Consider the following 25,731-nt stretch of genomic DNA (forward strand, 5'->3'; position numbering starts at 1 on the left):
CAGCGGGGGGCTGGGATCTTGATGTAGCAATCTGGGCGGCATATGTCGGGGATGCTCCGGGCAGCAGCTGTCAGCGTTGTCCATACAGGCAGTGGTGACTCAGACCTTGCTGTAGCGCTATTTGCCGCCGGGCGGGAAGCGCTGCTGATTCTGAAAATGCTGGCCGGACGTTGATTGGCCGGACGCTCAGCCAATCAGTGTCCGGCCAGTCTTTTCACAATCTGCAGCGCTTCCTGCCCGGCAGCAAATAGCGCTACAGCAAGGTCTGAGCGAGCTGCCTGGACGGACAACGCTGACAGCTGCTGCCTGGATCCCCACCACACACCGCTACATCAAGCTCCCAGCCCCCCCCCCCCCCCGCTGCCTGGATCACCGCCGCCACCGATGAGTCGCCTCGACAGATGCCGCTGACAGCTGCTGCCCGGATCCCCGCCACACAACTCCCAGCCCTCCTCTGCTGCTGCACATAGGTGGGTGGAGGGGGGCCCTAAAAATTATTTTGCCCAGGGGCCCAGTAGATTGTTAAGACGGCCCTGTATACAGTAGTCCATCCCAGTGCTTGGGATGCCACCAGACAGGAGGAGGTTACAGTAGTCCATCTGGTGCTTGGGATGCCTCCAGACAGGAGGAGGTTACAGTAGTCCTTTCTGGTGCTTGTGATGCTGGCAGTTGAGATATTGCATGTCTGGCTATGTGTACGGATGAAGGACAGAATTACAAATTGTTCCAGCACTCATTGAGGTGAACAGCTAAGATGAGGAGAGGTCAAGGGTGAAGAGGTCAGGGATGGAGAGGTAAGACAAGTAGAGTTCAGGGTGGATTGGAAGATCGGTAGATGATCTCGTAGGTATACAGTATTTCCTTAACCCTGTTTCTCTCCTACCAGGTGATCAGCGCCATTACCCCTACCACCATCACCTCATCCAATTTCAGCAAGGCCAAAAAAACGCGCTTCATTATCCACGGATTTACTGACAGTGGAACGGCCGCCTGGTTATCTGACATATGCAAGGTATGAAGGTCATCCTCCTGAAAGACTGTGGGGGTTTTATCTTTCGTTGTCTTCAGGTGCGAATAGGATTATTGTACTGTACTCACTGTTGCCTCACTTTACAGCAGTGGTTCCCAAACTGTGTGCCGTGGCTCCCTGGGGTGCCTCAGGACACATGTAGGGGTGCCACGGCTTGGTGGTCTAGGACCAACTCAAATTATTAGTGGTTAATTATTTATGAGCAAAACCAGTGCTGGTAGTTGGCAATCATAGAATGTGTACCAACAGAAGCAAATCCTGCCCTTTACCACATAACTGCCACTAAGAATCGCATATAAACCCAATCAAAATAAAAAAAAATTGACCTAGGGGTGCCGTGAAAAAAAGTCTGATTTTCTAGGGTGCCGTGAATCAAAAAAGATTGGGAACCCCTGCTTTACAGTATATATAGCAGCAGTCACTCGCCTGGGATGGATAGACAGAAACAGCAGAACACAGGCACAATACTGGGCATGTATACAGTACAGGACACAGGCAGCCTATCCGTATACTATACTGGGCATGTATACAGCGCAGGACACAGACAGCCTATCCGTATACTATACTGGGCATGTATACAGTGCAGGACACAGGCAGCCTATCCGTATACTATACTGGACATGTATACAGCGCAGGACACAGACAGCCTATCCGTATACTATACTGGGCATGTATACAGCGCAGGACACCGACAGCCTATCCATATACTATACTGGGCATGTATACAGCGCAGGACACAGACAGCCTATCCATATACTGTACTGGGCATGTATACAGCGCAGGACACAGACAGCCTATCCGTATACTATACTGGACATGTATACAGTGCAGGACACAGGCAGCCTATCCGTATACTGTACTGGGCATGTATACAGCGCAGGACACAGGCAGCCTATCCATATACTATACTGGGCATGTATACAGCGCAGGACACAGACAGCCTATCCATATACTATACTGGGCATGTATACAGCGCAGGACACAGACAGCCTATCCGTATACTATACTGGGCATGTATACAGTGCAGGACACAGACAGCCTATCCGTATACTATACTGGGTATGTATACAGCGCAGGACACAGACAGCCTATCCGTATACTGTACTGGGCATGTATAGAGCGCAGGACACAGACAGCCTATCCGTATACTATACTGAGCATGTATACAGCGCAGGACACAGGCAGCCTATCCGTATACTATACTGGGCATGTATACAGCGCAGGACACAGACAGCCTATCCGTATACTGTACTGGGCATGTATACAGTGCAGGACACAGACAGCCTATCCATATACTATACTGGGCATGTATACAGCGCAGGACACAGGCAGCCTATCCATATACTATACTGGGCATGTATACAGCGCAGGACACAGACAGCCTATCCGTGTACTGTACTAAGCATGTATACAGCGCAGGACACAGGCAGCCTATCCGTATACTATACTGGGCATGTATACAGCGCAGGACACAGGCAGCCTATCCGTATACTATACTGGGCATGTATACAGCGCAGGACACAGACAGCCTATCCGTATACAATACAGGGCATGTATACAGCGCAGGACACAGGCAGCCTATCCGTATACTATACTGGGCATGTATACAGTGCAGGACACAGACAGCCTATCCGTATACTATACTGGGCATGTATACAGCGCAGGACACAGACAGCCTATCCGTATACTATACTGGGCATGTATACAGCGCAGGACACAGGCAACCTATCCGTATACAATACAGGGCATGTATACAGCGCAGGACACAGGCAGCCTATCCGTATACTATACTGGGCATGTATACAGCGCAGGACACAGACAGCCTATCCGTATACTATACTGGGTATGTATACAGCGCAGGACACAGACAGCCTATCCGTATACTGTACTGGGCATGTATACAGCGCAGGACACAGACAGCCTATCCGTATACTATACTGGGCATGTATACAGCGCAGGACACAGGCAGCCTATCCGTATACTATACTGGGCATGTATACAGCGCAGGACACAGACAGCCTATCCGTATACTATACTGGGCATGTATACAGCGCAGGACACAGACAGCCTATCCGTATACTGTACTGGACATGTATACAGCGCAGGACACAGACAGCCTATCCGTATACTGTACTGGGCATGTATAGAGCGCAGGACACAGACAGCCTATCCGTATACTATACTGGGCATGTATACAGCGCAGGACACAGACAGCCTATCCATATACTATACTGGGCATGTATACAGCGCAGGACACAGACAGCCTATCCGTGTACTGTACTGGGCATGTATACAGTGCAGGACACAGACAGCCTATCCGTATACTATACTGGGCATGTATACAGTGCAGGACACAGGCAGCCTATCCGTATACTGTACTGGACATGTATAGAGCGCAGGACACAGACAGCCTATCCGTATACTGTACTGGGCATGTATAGAGCGCAGGACACAGACAGCCTATCCGTATACTATACTGGGCATGTATACAGCGCAGGACACAGACAGCCTATCCATATACTATACTGGGCATGTATACAGCGCAGGACACAGACAGCCTATCCGTGTACTGTACTGGGCATGTATACAGTGCAGGACACAGACAGCCTATCCGTATACTATACTGGGCATGTATACAGTGCAGGACACAGACAGCCTATCCGTATACTATACTGGGCATGTATACAGCGCAGGACACATACAGCCTATCCGTATACTATACTGGACATGTATACAGCGCAGGACACAGACAGCCTATCCGTATACTATACTGGACATGTATACAGCGCAGGACACAGACCGCCTATCCGTATACTATACTGGGCATGTATACAGCGCAGGACACAGACAGCCTATCTGTATAATATACTGGGCATGTATACAGCGCAGGACACACACAGCCTATCCATATACTATACTGGGCATGTATACAGCGCAGGACACAGACAGCCTATCCGTGTACTGTACTGGGCATGTATACAGTGCAGGACACAGACAGCCTATCCGTATACTGTACTGGGCATGTATACAGCGCAGGACACAGACAGCCTATCCGTATACTGTACTGGGCATGTATACAGTGCAGGACACAGACAGCCTATCCGTATACTATACTGGGCATGTATACAGCGCAGGACACAGACAGCCTATCCATATACTGTACTGGGCATGTATACAGCGCAGGACACAGACAGCCTATCCGTATACTATACTGGGCATGTATACAGCCTATCCGTATACTGTACTGGGCATATATACAGTGCAGGACACAGGCAGCCTATCCGTATACTGTACTGGGCATGTATACAGTGCAGGACACAGGCAGCCTATCCGTATACTGTACTGGGCATGTATACAGTGCAGGACACAGACAGCCTATCCGTGTACTGTACTGGGCATGTATACAGTGCAGGACACAGGCAGCCTATCCGTATACTGTACTGGGCATGTATACAGTGCAGGACACAGACAGCCTATCCGTATACTATACTGGTCATGTATACAGCGCAGGACACAGACAGCCTATCCGTATACTATACTGGGCATGTATACAGCGCAGGACACAGGCAGCCTATCCGTATACTATACTGGACATGTATACAGCGCAGGACACAGACAGCCTATCCATATACTGTACTGGACATGTATACAGCGCAGGACACAGACAGCCTATCCGTATACTATACTGGGCATGTATACAGTGCAGGACACAGACAGCCTATCTGTATACTGTACTGGGCATGTATACAGCGCAGGACACAGACAGCCTATCCGTATAGTGTACTGGACATGTATACAGCGCAGGACACAGACAGCCTATCCGTATACTATACTGGGCATATATACAGTGCAGGACACAGACAGCCTATCCGTGTACTGTACTGGGCATGTATAGAGCGCAGGACACAGACAGCCTATCCGTATACTATACTGGGCATGTATACAGCGCAGGACACAGACAGCCTATCCATATACTATACTGGGCATGTATACAGCGCAGGACACATACAGCCTATCCGTATACTGTACTGGGCATGTATACAGCGCAGGACACAGACAGCCTATCCGTATACTATACTGGGCATGTATACAGCGCAGGACACAGACAGCCTATCCATATACTATACTGGGCATGTATACAGCGCAGGACACATACAGCCTATCCGTATACTGTACTGGGCATGTATACAGCGCAGGACACATACAGCCTATCCGTATACTGTACTGGGCATGTATACAGTGCAGGACACAGACAGCCTATCCGTATACTGTACTGGGCATGTATACAGCGCAGGACACAGACAGCCTATCCGTATACTATACTGGGCATGTATACAGCGCAGGACACAGGCAGCCTATCCGTATACTATACTGGACATGTATACAGCGCAGGACACAGACAGCCTATCCATATACTGTACTGGACATGTATACAGCGCAGGACACAGACAGCCTATCCGTATACTATACTGGGCATGTATACAGTGCAGGACACAGACAGCCTATCTGTATACTGTACTGGGCATGTATACAGCGCAGGACACAGACAGCCTATCCGTATAGTGTACTGGACATGTATACAGCGCAGGACACAGACAGCCTATCCGTATACTATACTGGGCATATATACAGTGCAGGACACAGACAGCCTCTCCGTGTACTATACTGGGCATGTATACAGTGCAGGACACAGGCAGCCTATCCGTATACTATACTGGACATGTATACAGTGCAGCACACAGGCAGCCTATCCGTATACTGTACTGGGCATGTATACAGTGCAGGACACAGACAGCCTATCCGTATACTATACTGGGTATGTATACAGCGCAGGACACAGACAGCCTATCCGTATACTATACTGGACATGTATACAGTGCAGCACACAGGCAGCCTATCCGTATACTGTACTGGGCATGTATACAGTGCAGGACACAGACAGCCTATCCATATACTGTACTGGGCATGTATACAGTGCAGGACACAGACAGCCTATCCGTATACTGTACTGGGCATGTATACAGCGCAGGACACAGACAGCCTATCCGTATACTATACTGGACATGAGTTATGTTATATTTGATGTTTTCCTCCAGAAACTGTTCACGATTGAAGACACGAACTGCATCGCTGTGGACTGGAGCGGTGGATCCCGCACGTTGTACTCACAGGCGTCTAATAACATCCGTGTGGTCGGGGCAGAAGTGGCGTATTTTGTAGACACACTTGTGGTAATGACAGCTTGATATATATATAGTGCTGGTTATATAATGCTGTTATCCATGTCTCCTCATTCCTAAACTCAGTGCCACATTGCTGATCAGACGCACCGAACTCCATGTAACTGGCATGTCACCTCATCTCATATTATCAGTGCCTCTCCCAACTTTCACCCGGTGGCCTAGAAGGGGTTCATGTCCCTTTACTGACAGATGGTAGCTTGTGTCAGTAAATGGAAACAGAGCTGAGTTACTGGTTACAGTGCTGGTTACTGATTATACAGCTGGTTACAGTACTAGTCACACTGCTGGTTACTGATTATACAGCTGGTTACAGTACTAGTCACACTGCTGGTTACTGATTATACAGCTGGTTACAGTACTAGTCACACTGCTGGTTACTGATTATACAGCTGGTTACAGTACTAGTCACACTGCTGGTTACTGATTATACAGCTGGTTCCAGTACTAGTCACACTGCTGGTTACTGATTATACAGCTGGTTACAGTACTAGTCACACTGCTGGTTACTGATTATACAGCTGGTTCCAGTACTAGTCACACTGCTGGTTACTAATTATACAGCTGGTTCCAGTACTAGTCACACTGCTGGTTACTGATTATACAGCTGGTTCCAGTACTAGTCACACTGCTGGTTACTGATTATACAGCTGGTTCCAGTACTAGTCACACTGCTGGTTACTGATTATACAGCTGGTTCCAGTACTAGTCACACTGCTGGTTACTGATTATACAGCTGGTTACAGTACTAGTCACACTGCTGGTTACTGATTATACAGCTGGTTACTGGTTACTGTTTATACAGCTGGTTACAGTACTAGTCACACTGCTGGTTACTGATTATAGAGCTGGTTACAGTACTAGTCACACTGCTGGTTACGGATTATACAGCTGGTTATAGTACTAGTCACACTGCTGGTTACGGATTATACAGCTGGTTACAGTACTAGTCACACTGCTGGTTACTGATTATACAGCTGGTTACAGTACTAGTCACACTGCTGGTTACTGATTATACAGCTGGTTACAGTACTAGTCACACTGCTGGTTACTGATTATACAGCTGGTTATAGTACTAGTCACACTGCTGGTTACGGATTATAGAGCTGGTTACAGTACTAGTCACACTGCTGGTTACTGATTATAGAGCTGGTTACAGTACTAGTCACACTGCTGGTTACTGATTATAGAGCTGGTTACAGTACTAGTCACACTGCTGGTTACTGATTATACAGCTGATTATGTATCTGTCTCCAAGGCATAGCCCGTAATGTGCGTGCCGATCTCTTGCACCGTGATCGCAGAGAGAGTGGGAGGGCGTGCAGTAGCGCACTGCGCTTTTGTGTATGTGTCACATTAGAAAGTGGAACTTCCCCCATATAACATCTCTTCTCCTAATAGGGAGACCGCACTGTGATCGTGCCAGAGCCAATGGGGGTATTACAACAAAATAAGAAACATGAAAATCTCATGTCAACCTAATGGCCGTATTTCATGTCGACCTATAGCGGCCTATACATCCTCTACTGTTGCACAGAATGAGGTGCCGCGTGGCACCACAGTTGGTTGTACACTGTGACGCACCCCAGGTGCAGCCCTGACACCCTATCCTTCCCTATGTCACCTTATCCTCTCCCTGCCTCCAGTCTCTGACCTGCGGCCTCCAGTCTCTGACCTGCGGCCTCCAGTCTCTGACCTGCGGCCTCCAGTCTCTGACCGCGGCCTCCAGCCTCTGACCGCGGCCTCCAGCCTCTGACCGCAGCCGCTTGTCCATGACCGCGGCCTCCAGTCTCTAACCGCAGCCTCCAGCCTCTGACCTGCGGCCTCCAGTCCCTGACCGCGGCCTCCAGTCTCTGACCGCAGCCGCTTGTCCCTGATCGCGGCCTCCAGCCTCTGACCACAGCCGCTTGTCCCTTAGTGTTATTGCTGATATAATGATACTGATGCCCTGTTATATTATAATATAATGTTTTTGTTACCAGAAAAACCTTGCCTATTCCCGAGCTAACGTCCACCTGATTGGCCACAGCTTGGGGGCACACACCGCCGGTGAGGCTGGAAAGAGATCGAGGGGTATCGGCCGCATCACAGGTGACCAGTCTGGGGTTATATTTATTCTATCCGGCGACAAGAGAGTGGAACATGACATAAACCCGGTGGGACATAGAGAGGAGCAGCAGATAGGCCTGAGGTATAGGGAGGAACTGGAAGTAGCCAATAAGTCATGGGTGGAGTGGCGCTGTCGTTCCACTGCCGCTAGTTACGTTTCGGGGTGGCGTGGATAGTGGGGGGTGACTAAAGTATAATTGTATGTCATACAAGTGTATAGCTAATGGCATCGCACCCTATAAAATCGCATGTGATTTAGCGGGCAATGCGATGTGATGCAATCCTCTGGGGCCAACAGAGCATGATATAAATTACATTAAAAAATGATGCGATTTTAGTACGGAGAATAGCCCTGTACGCTAATGCTGGGTACACACCAGGACGACAGGGGTCCGATCCCATCAATCTAGATCCAATTCCGACCAATTAGAGCGTACTGGGCGCCCTGCTAGGAAACAAGTACCTTTTTTTTTTTTATTTGTCACATACACAAATCATACATAGTACAATATGTAGTGCAATTATATTTCCAGGAGAGAATGATTAGTAGCTTATGTGGTATGATGAAGAATTGGTAGGACATATGTGTGGTAGTTGTATCACTGGTGAGGATGGCCTGGGGCTATCAATGAAGATTAGGCAGGGAATGACCAGTCAGATATAAGATGCGGCTGATCAGGATAATGTTGTTACTGGGAGACAGAACTGGTAAGGGTGGTAGAGCAGAGGGAAGATGCCGCAAGGGGGCAATGAAGCATGGGGAGTATGTGCAAAGCGGTTTATTGGTTATCTTCATTTCTACACCTGGTTATTTGCACCTGTAGAATGATACACCTGGTTAGTCACACCTGCAGAATGATACACCTGGTTAGTCCCACCTGTAGAATGATACACCTGGTTAGTCACACCTGTAGAATGATACACCTGGTTAGTCACACCTGCAGAATGATACACCTGGTTAGTCCCACCTGTAGAATGATACACCTGGTTAGTCACACCTGTAGAATGATACACCTGGTTGTCACACCTGCAGAATGATACACTTGGTTAGTTGCACCTGCAGAATGATACACCTGGATAGTCGCACCTGTAGAATGATACACCTGAATAGTCGCACCTGTAGAATGATACACCTGGTTAGTCACACCTGCAGAAAGATACAGTACACTTGTTTAGTCACACCTTTGCAATGATACACCTGGTTAGTCGCACATGTAGAATGATACACCTGAATAGTCACACCTGCAGAATGATACACCTGGTTAGTCGCACCTGTAGAATGATACACCTGGTTAGTCACACCTGCAGAATGATACACCTGGTTAGTCACACCTGCAGAATGATTCACCTGAATAGTCACACCTGCAGAATGATACACCTGGTTAGTCGCACCTGTAGAATGATACACCTGGTTAGTCGCACCTTTACAATGATACACCTGGTTAGTCACACCTGTAGAATGAAACACCTGGTTAGTCACACCTGCAGAATGATACACCTGGTTAGTCACACCTTTACAATGATACAAGTGGTTAATTGCAATTGCAGAATGATACACCTGGTTAGTCACACCTGCAGAATGATACACTTGGTTAGTCACACCTGTAGAATGATACTCCTGAATATTCACACCTGTAGAATGATACACTTGGTTAGTTACACCTGTAGAATGATACACTTGGTTAGTCACACCTGCAGAATGATACACTTGGTTAGTCACACCTGCAGAATGATACACTTGGTTAGTCACACCTGTAGAATGATACTCCTGAATATTCACACCTGCAGAATGATACACTGGTTAGTCACACCTGCAGAATGAAACACCTTGTTAGTTACACCTCCTATCTGTTCTCCCCCATCAGGCCTGGACCCAGCTGAACCATACTTCCAGAACACAGCTACAGAAGTCAGACTGGATCCATCAGACGCTACCCTTGTTGATGTGATCCACACAGACGCCGGTCCTCTTGTTCCTAGCCTGGGTTGGTATTTTTCTAGCTCTTTACAGGGGCGTAACTCCCAGAGGCAATGTTAATACCAGGCCCTTACTAAGCACCTTCATGGCAGCCGAGAGGAAGGCCGGGCCCCGGTAAAAATTTTGGGGCGTGGCCTAAGTGTGCGAGGTGTGGGCACCTCCGCACTTAGGCCACGCCCCCAAAGTGTTTAGAGGAGGGTAAAAGAAAACCAGTGGCGTAAGTTCATCCCAGTTGCCTGGAGGCATGATAAGTATTGGTGCCCCCCCCCCAAAAAAAAAGCTCATTCAGTAAGGTGTCTGTCTCTTGTAGGGTCATGGGATCTAACACAGGGTGTGACCCTTGCAAAAATGATGTTAGAGGGGGAGTCAGCCACATTAGCAATATCAACTGCTTTCATTTGACTGACTCAAACTTGAAGGGGTGGAGAGGTGTCCCCAGAGCTGGCCCTAGCCTAAATGACGCCCATGGCAAGATTTTGGCTGGTGCCCCCTAGCACCACCACTAGTTCCGCCTCTGACCCTGCTCCACTTTCCCAGCATCATCAACCCTCATCATAGCAGTCATCCTTTTGGTGCTCCTACCCGCAATATTTAAATAGAAACAGTTCACACATTCGGTGCACAGCCCAAACAGGGGTGTGTTCTTGCTGGGAAGGGGCATGGCCACACAATAGTACCCCCAATTCACATTATGCCACACAGTAGTGTCCCTTATTCACGTTACATCACACAGTAGTACCACTTTACCTTATGTACATTACTCCTCATGTTATTCACATTATACCCTTAGAAAAAAAATCCTGAGAAAATATTGTATTTTAAGCACCTCCATGGCCACACTGCAACCCAGCACAAAGCAGTGTGTGCTGGGCAGAGCTGCAACTGCTGCTGTCACTTAAGGGGAGGGGGCCCGGGGCCCCCACTGGGCCCTTCCATCAGACTTTGGCCTGTGTAATTTGTACCCCCTACCCCTTTCTCTCGGCACCCCTGATAATACCACACAGTAATGTCCCTTACACATGACACGCATTATTAATGTCCTTATAACCATAATGCCCCTTATACATTTGCCGAACACTATTGCACAACCAACCCACCCGCAGACAGCACTCGCACAGCCGCTAACACCGTGTCTCTGCTTGGATACAGATGTTTCATCTTGCCTCAATAGGCCATGCAGCTCCTGGCCAGTTCTGCTAACGTTGGGTGCATTTTTTGCTGAAAATTCATCTTATTTGCACACCGCTTCCAATGATTAAAATGATATGCGGCATGCCTATATTCTGTGTGCGACTGTGGCTGTACCTGCATATGGAATGCTATGTTACAGTGATTTCCATGAATACACTATTTCATATGCAGATACAGCCTCACTCACACACAGAATATAGGCATGATGCATATCATTTTAATCAGCAGAAGCTGCTAAAGCCCCTAGGCATTCCAAATGTCCTAGGCAATTGCTTAGTTTGCCTATGCCTAAGGCCGGCTCTGGGTGTCCCCTTGGGAACAGGAGCCCGGCGGCAGATGTCTCCATTGCCTCCCAGAGTTCTGCCTCTGAAGAAAACTCTAAAAACTGTAATCTCAGCAGCAGCACACACCTACAGCTTGTGCTGTACTGACACCAGGCTCAGCATTACCTCTCACGCTGTCAGTGAGACACTCATGCTAAGCCTGCTGTCAGCACAGCACATGCTGTAGAAGTGTGTGCTGCTGTTGCTACCAGGGAGGGACGGAGGGAGAAGGGAGGGGTTGGACCCTCCAGCAAGCCTGGGCCCGGGTAATTAGAACCCGCTCCCCCCCCCCTCCTCTCAGCTGCCCTGGGCACCTTATGTACAGCAGCACCAATGTAGTTGAAAATGACCATGGATATTCCAAAAGAGCACTGCGGTGCACCCGTGGGTGCTACATACTGGCTCTACCACTCAGCCTGCGCTGCAGCAAGCATTGGTACTGCTGCTGGACTGTGAGATGGGAATCACCGGTGAATGGTGACACAGACACACACACAGACATACACACAGACATACACACACACAGACATACACACAGACACACACAGACATACACACAGACATACACACCGACACACAGACACACACACACACACAGACATACACACCGACACACACACACAGACATACACACCGACACACACACACACACAGACATACACACACACACAGACATACACACACACACAGACATACACAGACATACACACAGATATACACACCGACACACAGACACACACACACACACATACACACCGACACACACAGACATACACACCGACACACACACACAGACACACAAAATATTTGTTTTCTTTTTCTTCTGTAAGGGGGCACCAAACTCCAACTTGCCCCGGGTGACTGCGATGAGCATATGCCCCTTGTCTGCAGTTTGTCGGTTACAATGTGTATTGGTTGTAGTGTCATACGGTTTATGGTAAATGGCTGCATATTGGGAGGGGGCAGGTGCAACCCGGGCCCTAACTCTTCATTGTGTCAGTGAGTATTAACATTATTAGGAGCCACATAATATACTTACTGGGGGCAATATAGAATATGTCTGCAACAGAAACATGCCCAACGTCCTAACAGGTGCTACCACCATCCATTATACACTGGTATATTAGTGTCTGGTTCCCCACATTACTAAATATGGTAAATGTTAGTGTCCAGCATTGTCCAGTCCTAAATACTGTAATGTTAGTGTCCACCATTGTCCAGTCCTAAATACTGTAATGTTAGTGTCCACCATTGTCCAGCCCTAAATACTGTAATGTTAGTGTCCAGCATTGTCCAGTCCTAAATACTGTAATGTTAGTGTCCAACATTGTCCAGTCCAAAATACTGTAATGTTAGTGTCCAACATTGTCCAGTCCAAAATACTGTATTGTTAGTGTCCAGCACTAAATACTGTAATGTTAGTGTATTGTTAGTGTCCATTCCTAAATACTGTAATGTTAGTGTATTGTATTGTCCATTCCTAAATACTGTAATGTTAGTGTATTGTATTGTCTATTCCTAAATACTGTAATGTTAGTGTATTGTATTGTCCATTCCTAAATACTGTAATGTTAGTGTATTGTATTGTCCATTCCTAAATACTGCAATGTTAGTGTATTGTATTGTCCATTCCTAAATACTGTAATGTTAGTGTATTGTATTGTCCATTCCTAAATACTGTAATGTTAGTGTATTGTATTGTCCATTCCTAAATACTGTAATGTTAGTGTATTGTTTTGTCCATTCCTAAATACTGTAATGTTAGTGTATTGTATTGTCCATTCCTAAGTACTGTGATGTTAGTGTCCAGCATTGTCCAGTCCTAAATACTGTAATGTTAGTGTCCAGCCCTAAATACTGTACATACATACATACACAAATTGCCGGTACATACATATTTATATACATAAACATATTGCCTGTACACATATACATACACACACATTGCTGGTACACACATGCACACATTGCCGGTACACATACATACACGCACATTGCTGGTACACACATGCACACATTGCCGGTACACATACATACACGCACATTGCCGGTACACATACATACACGCACATTGCTGGTACACACGTGCACACATTGCCGGTACACATATACATACACGCACATTGCTGGTACACACATGCACACATTGCCGGCATACATACATACACACACATTGCTGGTACACACGTGCACACATTGCCGGTACACATATACATACACACACATTGCTGGCACACACATGCACACATTGCCGGTACACATACATACACGCACATTGCTGGTACACACATGCACACATTGCCGGTACACATATACATACACGCACATTGCTGGTACACACGTGCACACATTGCCGGTACACATATACATACACGCACATTGCTGGTACACACATGCACACATTGCCGGCATACATACATACACACACATTGCTGGTACACACGTGCACACATTGCCGGTACACATATACATACACACACATTGCTGGCACACACATGCACACATTGCCGGTACACATACATACACGCACATTGCTGGTACACACATGCACACATTGCCGGTACACATATACATACACGCACATTGCTGGTACACACATGCACACATTGCCGGTACACATACATACACACACATTGCTGGTACACACATGCACACATTGCCGGTACACACATACATACACGCACATTGCCGGTACATACTTATTTATATACATAAACATATTGCCGGTACACACATACATACACGCACATTGCTGGTACATACATATTTATATACATAAACATATTGCCGGTACACACAGGGCCGGTGCTAGGGTGTCTGGCGCCCTCCTGCAAACTAGAATTTTGCGCCCTCCCGCAAACTAAAATTTTTAGCCCTCCCTTAATTTGTGCTACAAAACAAGGTTTTGTTAGAGTACCTCTTCCCGTTTGATTTTTTTCTGTTAGAGTACCCTTCCCCAGGATTGCAATGGATGACAAATGTTTGTGTGCAAGTATGTATGTGTGTGTGTGTGTGTGTAAATCCACTCCCAAATTAAATAGATGAATATAGACAGGCAGATATATAAATAATAAAAATCACAAGTTGATAAACCTAGGTGCGCTCACAGGAGCAGCTACAATACACTAAATCGAGTATGTTTCACCTAACACATATATCCTAAATACAAAAATATCATGAACTCCGTCCCAGTGCTCACTTATTTATCAAAAATGGGAAAACAGGAAAGTTACTTCAAACAATGAACCTTAAATATTGGTGGTGATAATTCCACATGCATTTCCAGGTGTCATGCTGGGTACACACCAGGACGACTAGGGCCCGATCCCCACAATCTAGATCCAATTCCGACCAATTGGATGTAGATTGTGTGCTGATTGGGCCCTTTTCTGACCTGGTGTGGACCGATACCGATCCGATGCGCGGTCCCGCGGGTCGGTCGGTCGTCATTGAGATCCTACCTGCTGCAGGTAGGATCTGAATAACGACTATACAGCCGGGTGCAGGTCACCATCGGATCGGACCCGCTCACGTGCACATCGTGAGCGGGTCGTGCCCCCCCGCGTCACCGTGAGCGGGTCGGACGAGACACTGACGACCCGCTCACGATGTGCATCGTGAGCGAATCGTCCTGGTGTGTACCCTACATCACAGTGTATCGTATACATAAGACCTGTGCTGCCCGTATGGTAACAATATACTCCTATATCTTAAGTAACTGAAATAAAACAGAAATACATAGTGCAATACAGTAAAGTAAAAAAAAAGGTGGACTGGTGGATACGATTGCCCTAACACCCTTAGCTGGTTGAAATTAGGCCTTTTAAGGTCTATTTTCACCTGGCTAAGGGTGATTGCAATAGTGTTCACCAATCCATTTTTTTTTTACTTTACTGTATTGCACTATACAGTATATTTCTATTTTATTTCAGTTACTTAAGATATATGTGAGTATATTTTTAGCATCCGGGCAGCACAGGTCTTATCACCACCAATATTTGTTTAATTGTTTACATAACCTTCCTGTTTTCCCCTTTTTTTTTTAAATAACTGAGCACTATTGGCACCCATACACGGTGCGGCAAGATTCGTGCTCCCCCGCACATCACATGGCACAAGTATGTGCTGCAGGTACTTTCTGAACCATTGCATCTAGTTCAAAACGTGCAGCACATTGTATGCGTTTTGAAATAGATGCAAAGTAATATAGTTTAAAATGCATGGTGCACATCGCACCGTGTATGGGCGGCATATGAGGGGGGTTCATCAGAAAGTTAAATAAATAAACAGACTGACAGATATTAGACAGATAGACATACAGAGGTAGATATTAGGCAGAGAGAGAGAGAAGAGAGATAGAGAGATATGAGATGGATAGATAGAGAGATAGATAGAGAGATAGATAGATAGACATACAGAGATAGATATTAGGCAGAGAGAGAGAGAAGAGAGATAGATATATGAGGAGAGAGAGATACACAGACACTGACATAGATAGATAGATAGACAGGGATAAAGATATATGGGGAGAGAGAGAGAGACACACACACTGACATAGATAGATAGATAGATAGAGACAGACACAAATGAAAACAAACTCACTCAGCCAGCTCCTCTGTAGGCTACCGAGCCATCTCTCTCATGCACAGCTCCACACTGATATGGGGGCATCTAGTGGCTCCTGCCAGTACTGCAGTTAGCAGTAACCCCGGAGCTTTAATCTGCCTCCTCCGACGCTCACCCTTCCCCGCGTGCCGGGCGGTACTTCATGTTGCCCACGCCGCTGTCTGTCAGGCAGTGTCACAGGCAGCGGCAGCCGACAGGAGCAGGGTGCAGAGCAGGGAGAGCGCCTCTGCTGGCCGGCGCCTCCCTGCTTTGCATCCCTTGCTGAGCGGGTTCCGCCGGCCCTGGGTACACACATACATACACGCACATTGCTGGTACATACATATTTATATACATAAACATATTACCGGTACACACATACATACACGCACATTGCCGGTACACATACATACACGCACATTGCCGGTACACATACATACACGCACATTGCTGTTACATATAGCCCCCTAACATATTTGTGTCTTTCAGGATTTGGAATGAGCCAGGTTGTTGGTCACTTGGATTTCTTCCCAAATGGTGGAGTAAAAATGCCCGGATGTACCCAGAACACACAGAACCCCAACGTCAATGTGGAAGACATTTGGAGCGGTAAATATTGAGGTCCTATTGCAGCTGACGGTCCGTAATTCCGGTCATACGATTGGCTCCATGTATCAGATGTATGCTGGTCCTCAGCCTGGAATATAGCAGTGGACCGGCCCACCGGTGCTTGTAGTAGGAGATTGGGATGTTCTGTATTTACTGATTCCTGATGAAATAGTCCTGTATTCCCCAAGGGTTCAGAGGGACAAGGAACCGCATCAATCATATATATATATATGGCCAATCCCCACTGGATACACTACAGGTTGAGTACCTCTTATCCAAATATCCGTTATCCAAATTATTCCGAAAACCATAGTCTCCAAAATGTACTTTTATTTTTTATTTTTTTGCTAAAAACCTACTGGGGACATCTGTGGCTGGCACTACTGGGGAAATAACATGTAACTGGCACTACTGAGGACATCTGTGACCATCACTACTGGGGAAATAACATGTAACTGGCACTACTGGGGACATCTGTGACTGGCACTACTGGGGAAATAACATGTAACTGGCACTACTGGGGACATCTGTAACTGGCACTACTGGGGAAATAACATGTAACTGGCACTACTGGGGACATCTGTGACCGTCACTACTGGGGAAATAACATGTAACTGGCACTACTGGGGACATCTGTGACTGGCACTACTGGGGAAATAACATGTAACTGGCACTACTGGGGACATCTGTAACTGGCACTACTGGGGAAATAACATGTAACTGGCACTACTGGGGACATCTGTGACTGGCACTACTGGGGAAATAACATGTAACTGGCACTACTGGGGACATCTGTGACTGGCACTACTGGGGAAATAACATGTAACTGGCACTACTGGGGAAATAACATGTAACTGGCACTACTGGGGACATCTGTGACTGGCACTACTGGGGAAATAACATGTAACTGGCACTACTGGGGACATCTGTGACTGGCACTACTGGGGAACTAACATGTAACTTTCACTACTGGGGACATCTGTGACTGGCACTACTGGGGAAATAACATGTAACTGGCACTATATATATGTACAAGGACATAATTGCTTGGCATCACATTCAGTGCCTGAGATAGTACACAAACTTTGTTTCATGTTTTAAAACCTTGATTCATGCACAAATACAATATATTTGTGTGTATTTCATGTGTTTTTATGTGTTTGTACAACATACATGCAAGATACCTCATTCAAATATAAAAAAAATCCAGAATAATTTGTTATCCAAAATTCTTCTGGTCCTGAGAATTTTGGATAAGGGATACTCAACCTGTATATTCAAATCCACAATCATATACATGGCCAATCCTCACCGGATACAGTCTATCCAAATCCACAATCATATATATGGCCAATCCTCACCGGATACAGTACAGTATATCCAAATCCACAATCATATACATGGCCAATCCTCACCGGATACAGTACAGTATATCCAAATCCACAATCATATATATGGCCAATCCTCACCGGATACAGTACAGTATATCCAAATCCACAATCATATACATGGCCAATCCTCACCGGATACAGTACAGTATATCCAAATCCACAATCATATATATGGCCAATCCTCACCGGATACAGTACAGTATATCCAAATCCACAATCATATACATGGCCAATCCTCACCGGATACAGTCTATCCAAATCCACAATCATATATATGGCCAATCCTCACCGGATACAGTACAGTATATCCAAATCCACAATCATATATATGGCCAATCCTCACCGGATACAGTACAGTATATCCAAATCCACAATCATATACATGGCCAATCCTCACCGGATACAGTACAGTATATCCAAATCCACAATTATATATATGGCCAATCCTCACCGGATACAGTATATCCAAATCCACAATCATATACATGGCCAATCCTCACCGGATACAGTACAGCATATCCAAATCCACAATCATATACATGGCCAATCCTCACCGGATACAGTACAGTATATCCAAATCCACAATCATATACATGGCCAATCCTCACCGGATACAGTACAGTATATCCAAATCCACAATCATATACATGGCCAATCCTCACCGGATACAGTACAGTATATCCAAATCCACAATTATATATATGGCCAATCCTCACCGGATACAGTACAGTATATCCAAATCCACAATTATATATATGGCCAATCCTCACCGGATACAGTACAGTATATCCAAATCCACAATTATATATATGGCCAATCCTCACCGGATACAGTCTATCCAAATCCACAATCATATATATGGCCAATCCTCACCGGATACAGTACAGTATATCCAAATCCACAATTATATATATGGCCAATCCTCACCGGATACAGTACAGTATATCCAAATCCACAATCATATACATGGCCAATCCTCACCGGATACAGTACAGTATATCCAAATCCACAATCATATATATGGCCAATCCTCACCGGATACAGTCTATCCAAATCCACAATCATATACATGGCCAATCCTCACCGGATACAGTCTATCCAAATCCACAATCATATATATGGCCAATCCTCACCGGATACAGTACAGTATATCCAAATGCACAATCATATACATGGCCAATCCTCACCGGATACAGTACAGTATATCCAAATCCACAATCATATATATGGCCAATCCTCACCGGATACAGTACAGTATATCCAAATCCAGATTGAGCCAAAATAAATAATTTTCAGAAAATACATAAAACAATAAATCCATTTGTTTGGCTATATCTGGATTTGGAGACTGCTGTATACTGTATGGCGTCTATTACGGACAATTACAGGTAGCTTGGGTGAAGGTCAGGTAGAATGTCCCCGCTCCCGTGTGACGGGCTCTAGCGCGTCTATCATTAGAATGCAGAGGTGTAACCGCTGTGTGGCTCCAGCTCCTTATCACTAAGGATGCGCTGAGGTTTCTATGATAACATTAACCCTTTGGTGCCTGGGTCTTATTGCAGGAGTCGTCCACTTTGTCACATGCAACCACATGAGAGCCATCAAGTACTACACAGACAGCATCGGTAACACCGGCACCTTCACCAGCTACCCCTGTGCCAACTGGGCCACCTACGAGAAGGTAAGTGACCGCCGGGGACTAGTATTACAGCAGGTCATAGATTCTGTCACTTAATGCTTGTATGACCTGTATATAATCTCTTCCGGCACCTAAACACTATTTAATATATCATTAACGGTGTAAATATAATATATCATAGCATCTAGTCATAAATGCATGCAAATGGGAAAAACCATGAGCACAGTACAGCACTTAGTGTGTCACGATCTCAGGCACGGCAATTCCCCGGATACGCCAATCTGCGAATCCCTGCCACCGTTACTGGATACCCCAGCGTGTGTCTACTTCAACACGATAGATAGACTGCCAGCAACCAAAGTACCCATTTGGACCTATTCCCCTCCAGCTATGGTTCCACTGACACTCAAAGTGATACATTTTACGATAGTGCTCTTTCAAGTACTTCCGAGACTTGAGCTGGATAGACAACAGATACTGGGACTGAAATTATGAATATTTCATTTAAGTTGGACACTTCAAGCCATAGTTACCTCCCCTCCTGCATTCTGCAGGAGACTCCCTGACATAGCAGCAATCTCCCTCTCTCTCTCATTAGTCTAGCAATCTCCCTCATGTCACCTAGCCCACATTACACTGTTACATCATAGTTACCTCCCCTCCTGCATTCTGCAGGAGACTCCCTGAAATAGCAGCAATCTCCCTCTCTCCCTCATTAGTCTAGCAATCTCCCTCATGTCACCTAGCCCACATTACACTGTTACATCATAGTTACCTACCCTCCTGCATTCTGCAGGAGACTCCCTGACATAGCAGCAATCTCCCTCTCTCCCTCATTAGTCTAGCAATCTCCCTCATGTCACCTAGCCCACATTACACTGTTACATCATAGTTACCTCCCCTCCTGCATTCTGCAGGAGACTCCCTGAAATAGCAGCAATTTCCCTCTCTCCCTCATTAGTCCAGCAATCTCCCTCATGTCACCTAGCCCACATTACACTGTTACATCATAGTTACCTCCCCTCCTGCATTCTGCAGGAGACTCCCTGACATAGCAGCAATCTCCCTCTCTCCCTCATTAGTGTAGCAATCTCCCTAATCTCACCTAGCCCACATTACACTGTTACACCATAGTTACCTCCCCTCCTGCATTCTGCAGGAGACTCCCTGACATAGCAGCAATCTCCCTCTCTCCCTCATTAGTCTAGCAATCTCCCTCATGTCACCTAGCCCACATTACACTGTTACATCATAGTTACCTACCCTCCTGCATTCTGCAGGAGACTCCCTGACATAGCAGCAATCTCCCTCTCTCCCTCATTAGTCTAGCAATCTCCCTCATGTCACCTAGCCCACATTACACTGTTACATTTTTGGGGAAAAAAGGAATAATAGACAGGTACATTTACATTGAATCATCAGCACCATTTCCCAGCACTTTACCAAGTATAGTTATCTCTTACTAACAGCTTTGGGGCTCATCTACATTTGGATATAAATCATTTAAAAAGATTCCTCTCAGATATAGCCATACACATCCACGCTTCTAGGTGCCACGTTCACAATCTCTTGTCTCTTGTCCAAACCAGAGTTAATAGTGTAACTGAGCTGTCTCATGGGGTCTCCTAGTCATACATGCACGGTCTGGCTTATTACCGAACCCTTTAAGGGTGAGCAATTAGCTCTTAACAAACACAACACTGACACCTACTGTATATAGCTAGCTGAGGGGGATCCACAGGCCAGACCGGATCCATATCTCTGATAATTGTCTCACCTGGATTCTAGGGACATTACTTCCCTGACGTGTTCCTGGCCTGATAAGACATTTGTCATACATACAAGCCTTGGATCACAGGCTTAGGAGAAGATTTACAGATCCAGAGGAAGGAATCTGCTTCCCTGGACGGTCTCTGCCTGATTTATCAAAGGCCATCCATCTTCACTTTAGCAGAGGTCCTGCTGTGCACGGGTTGTTGGAATTAGCTTTTCCATACCTCCCAACTTCCAGGAAGATGGAGAAGGGACAGAGTGATGCGCACCGAAAATTTTGGGGTTGCGGAGCCTAATTTGACGTAACACATGGTGACTATCACTAGCTGCTGAACCTTGTTGTCCTGCGCAGGGCCGGCGGAACCCGCTCAGCAAGGGATGCAAAGCAGGGAGGCGCCGGCCAGCAGAGGCGCTCTCCCTGCTCTGCACCCTGCTCCTGTCGGCTGCCGCTGCCTGTGACACTGCCTGACAGACAGCGGCGTGGGCAACATGAAGTACCGCCCGGCACGCGGGGAAGGGTGAGCGTCGGAGGAGGCAGATTAAAGCTCCGGGGTTACTGCTAACTGCAGTACTGGCAGGAGCCACTAGATGCCCCCATATCAGTGTGGAGCTGTGCATGAGAGAGATGGCTCGGTAGCCTACAGAGGAGCTGGCTGAGTGAGTTTGTTTTCATTTGTGTCTGTCTCTATCTATCTATCTATCTATCTATCTATCTATCTATGTCAGTGTGTGTGTGTCTCTCTCTCTCCCCATATATCTTTATCTCTATCTATCTATCTATCTATCTATCTATCTATCTATCTATCTATCTATCTATCTATCTATCTATCTATGTCAGTGTCTGTGTGTGTCTCTCTCTCTCCCCATATATCTTTATCTCTATCTATCTATCTATCTATCTATCTATCTATGTCAGTGTGTGTGTGTCTCTCTCTCTCCCCATATATCTTTATCCCTGTCTATCTATCTATCTATGTCAGTGTCTGTGTATCTCTCTCTCCTCATATATCTATCTCTCTTCTCTCTCTCTCTGCCTAATATCTATCTCTGTATGTCTATCTATCTATCTCTCTATCTATCTCTCTATCTATCCATCTCATATCTCTCTATCTCTCTTCTCTCTCTCTCTGCCTAATATCTATCTCTGTATGTCTATCTGTCTAATATCTGTCAGTCTGTTTATTTATTTAACTTTCTGATGAACCCCCCTCATATGCCGCCCATACACGGTGCGATGTGCACCATGCATTTTAAACTATATTACTTTGCATCTATTTCAAAACGCATACAATGTGCTGCACGTTTTGAACTAGATGCAATGGTTCAGAAAGTACCTGCAGCACATACTTGTGCCATGTGATGTGCGGGGGAGCACGAATCTTGCCGCACCGTGTATGGGTGCCAATAGTGCTCAGTTATTTAAAAAAAAAAGGGGAAAACAGGAAGGTTATGTAAACAATTAAACAAATATTGGTGGTGATAAGACCTGTGCTGCCCGGATGCTAAAAATATACTCACATATATCTTAAGTAACTGAAATAAAATAGAAATATACTGTATAGTGCAATACAGTAAAGTAAAAAAAAAATGGATTGGTGAACACTATTGCAATCACCCTTAGCCAGGTGAAAATAGACCTTAAAAGGCCTAATTTCAACCAGCTAAGGGTGTTAGGGCAATCGTATCCACCAGTCCACCTTTTTTTTTACTTTACTGTATTGCACTATGTATTTCTGTTTTATTTCAGTTACTTAAGATATAGGAGTATATTGTTACCATACGGGCAGCACAGGTCTTATGTATACGATACACTGTGATGTAGGGTACACACCAGGACGATTCGCTCACGATGCACATCGTGAGCGGGTCGTCAGTGTCTCGTCCGACCCGCTCACGGTGACGCGGGGGGGCACGACCCGCTCACGATGTGCACGTGAGCGGGTCCGATCCGATGGTGACCTGCACCCGGCTGTATAGTCGTTATTCAGATCCTACCTGCAGCAGGTAGGATCTCAATGACGACCGACCGACCCGCGGGACCGCGCATCGGATCGGTATCGGTCCACACCAGGTCAGAAAAGGGCCCAATCAGCACACAATCTACATCCAATTGGTCGGAATTGGATCTAGATTGTGGGGATCGGGCCCTAGTCGTCCTGGTGTGTACCCAGCATGACACCTGGAAATGCATGTGGAATTATCACCACCAATATTTAAGGTTCATTGTTTGAAGTAACTTTCCTGTTTTCCCATTTTTGATAAATAAGTGAGCACTGGGACGGAGTTCATGATATTTTTGTATTTAGGATATATGTGTTAGGTGAAACATACTCGATTTAGTGTATTGTAGCTGCTCCTGTGAGCGCACCTAGGTTTATCAACTTGTGATTTTTATTATTTATATATCTGCCTGTCTATATTCATCTATTTAATTTGGGAGTGGATTTACACACACACACACACACATACATACTTGCACACAAACATTTGTCATCCATTGCAATCCTGGGGAAGGGTACTCTAACAGAAAAAAATCAAACGGGAAGAGGTACTCTAACAAAACCTTGTTTTGTAGCACAAATTAAGGGAGGGCTAAAAATTTTAGTTTGCGGGAGGGCGCAAAATTCTAGTTTGCAGGAGGGCGCCAGACACCCTAGCACCGGCCCTGGTCCTGCGCTTTATTTTTGAGCACCATTCCATCCAAAATCTATAGCATATAACTAAGATCAGGCGACAACTGTACATACAACGCTGTGGTAGTTATAGTATGCAGAGGTGTAAGTGTCCTGCACTGTGTGTTATTACAGGTAAAGCTGGGTACACATTATACCGTATTGTTTGAGAATGATCAACAATTTCCTATGAACTCCTGGGCGTATCATATAGGGCGTGCCCACGGAATTATGTTAATGATATCAACCCCCCCCCCCCCCACTGAACATGCAGATTGTAAGCTCAACTGGCCAGAGTTGTGTGACGATCTATAATCCATAATCACAGAAGTTTATACCGTTTTATCTTTTGTTATATAGGGAAGCTGCAAAAGTTGCCCAAGTGCCGGATGTCCCAAGATGGGTCACTACGCCGATACCTACCGCGGAGTTACCAGCGGCAACCAAGTCTTTTACCTCACCACCCCATAATCAGCGGTAAGTGAGAACTGGCTCCTGGGAGTGAAATGTGTCCTAATTTTATATATATATAAATATTTTTTTTATAACCATAAATTTTTATTAGGTATCGTCAATTTATACAATAGCATGCTTTAGATACACAGTGTACGTAAGTGCATTAGTGGATTAATATTACTCAACGTAAACTAACAAAATTTGCTTTTTTACAGGTTCACATCTATGAAACAGATGCATTTGAAGAGAGTCTTTGAATAGCTTCTTATATTTGAGCCTAGGATGAACGAATCAACTGTGCATCAAGTCCATTTGGGAACCAAATTTTTGCTTTTAACGTTTGAACAATAATAAACATTTTTAACATGACACTTCATCTCTGGTTTTTCGTTTGTTGTTATTCCTTATTGTGTGAACTTTAATGCTATATATAGGTGAACGTTCTATATGTCTGAAATATATGTATCACACGTATGCTTCCTGTGTCAACGATAATACATTAACAAAACTATGAAAGTATATTTGGGATGTAGAGAAAAGGCTTAGGCTGAAGGGTGGGGGAAAGGGGAAGACTGTGAGAAAGTCTTCATAGTTTGCATGTAGAAGGATGAGAGGGAAGGGGGTTAAGAAAGGGGACTGGGTTATAGAAATGAGTAGAAAGAAAGAAAGAGGAGAGGGTAGGCTGCTCCGGGTCTCCGGGGCCCAAACAAGGCTT

At 45.8% G+C, this 25,731-nt stretch overlaps 1 protein-coding gene across 2 annotated transcripts in view; it reads left to right on the forward strand.

Annotated features, from left to right (window-relative positions):
- Positions 1-25,392, forward strand: part of LOC146009479 (pancreatic triacylglycerol lipase-like) — a 34,387-nt gene extending 8,995 nt beyond the window's left edge. For both annotated transcript variants that reach the window (XM_083149903.1, XM_083149902.1), the window contains 8 exons: positions 887-1,012; positions 6,127-6,261; positions 8,253-8,361; positions 10,245-10,364; positions 16,966-17,085; positions 20,039-20,157; positions 24,921-25,037; positions 25,232-25,392. In XM_083149903.1, the coding sequence (XP_083006029.1) occupies positions 887-1,012; positions 6,127-6,261; positions 8,253-8,361; positions 10,245-10,364; positions 16,966-17,085; positions 20,039-20,157; positions 24,921-25,031 (840 nt within the window). In that variant the 3' untranslated portion in view covers positions 25,032-25,037; positions 25,232-25,392. The remainder of the gene's footprint in view (positions 1-886; positions 1,013-6,126; positions 6,262-8,252; positions 8,362-10,244; positions 10,365-16,965; positions 17,086-20,038; positions 20,158-24,920; positions 25,038-25,231) is intronic.
- The last annotated feature ends 339 nt before the right edge of the window (positions 25,393-25,731 follow it).

The sequence above is a fragment of the Crinia signifera genome, chromosome 6 (genome assembly GCF_055691185.1).
Source record: "Crinia signifera chromosome 6, ASM5569118v1, whole genome shotgun sequence".
In the NCBI taxonomy this organism is placed as follows: domain Eukaryota; kingdom Metazoa; phylum Chordata; class Amphibia; order Anura; family Myobatrachidae; genus Crinia; species Crinia signifera.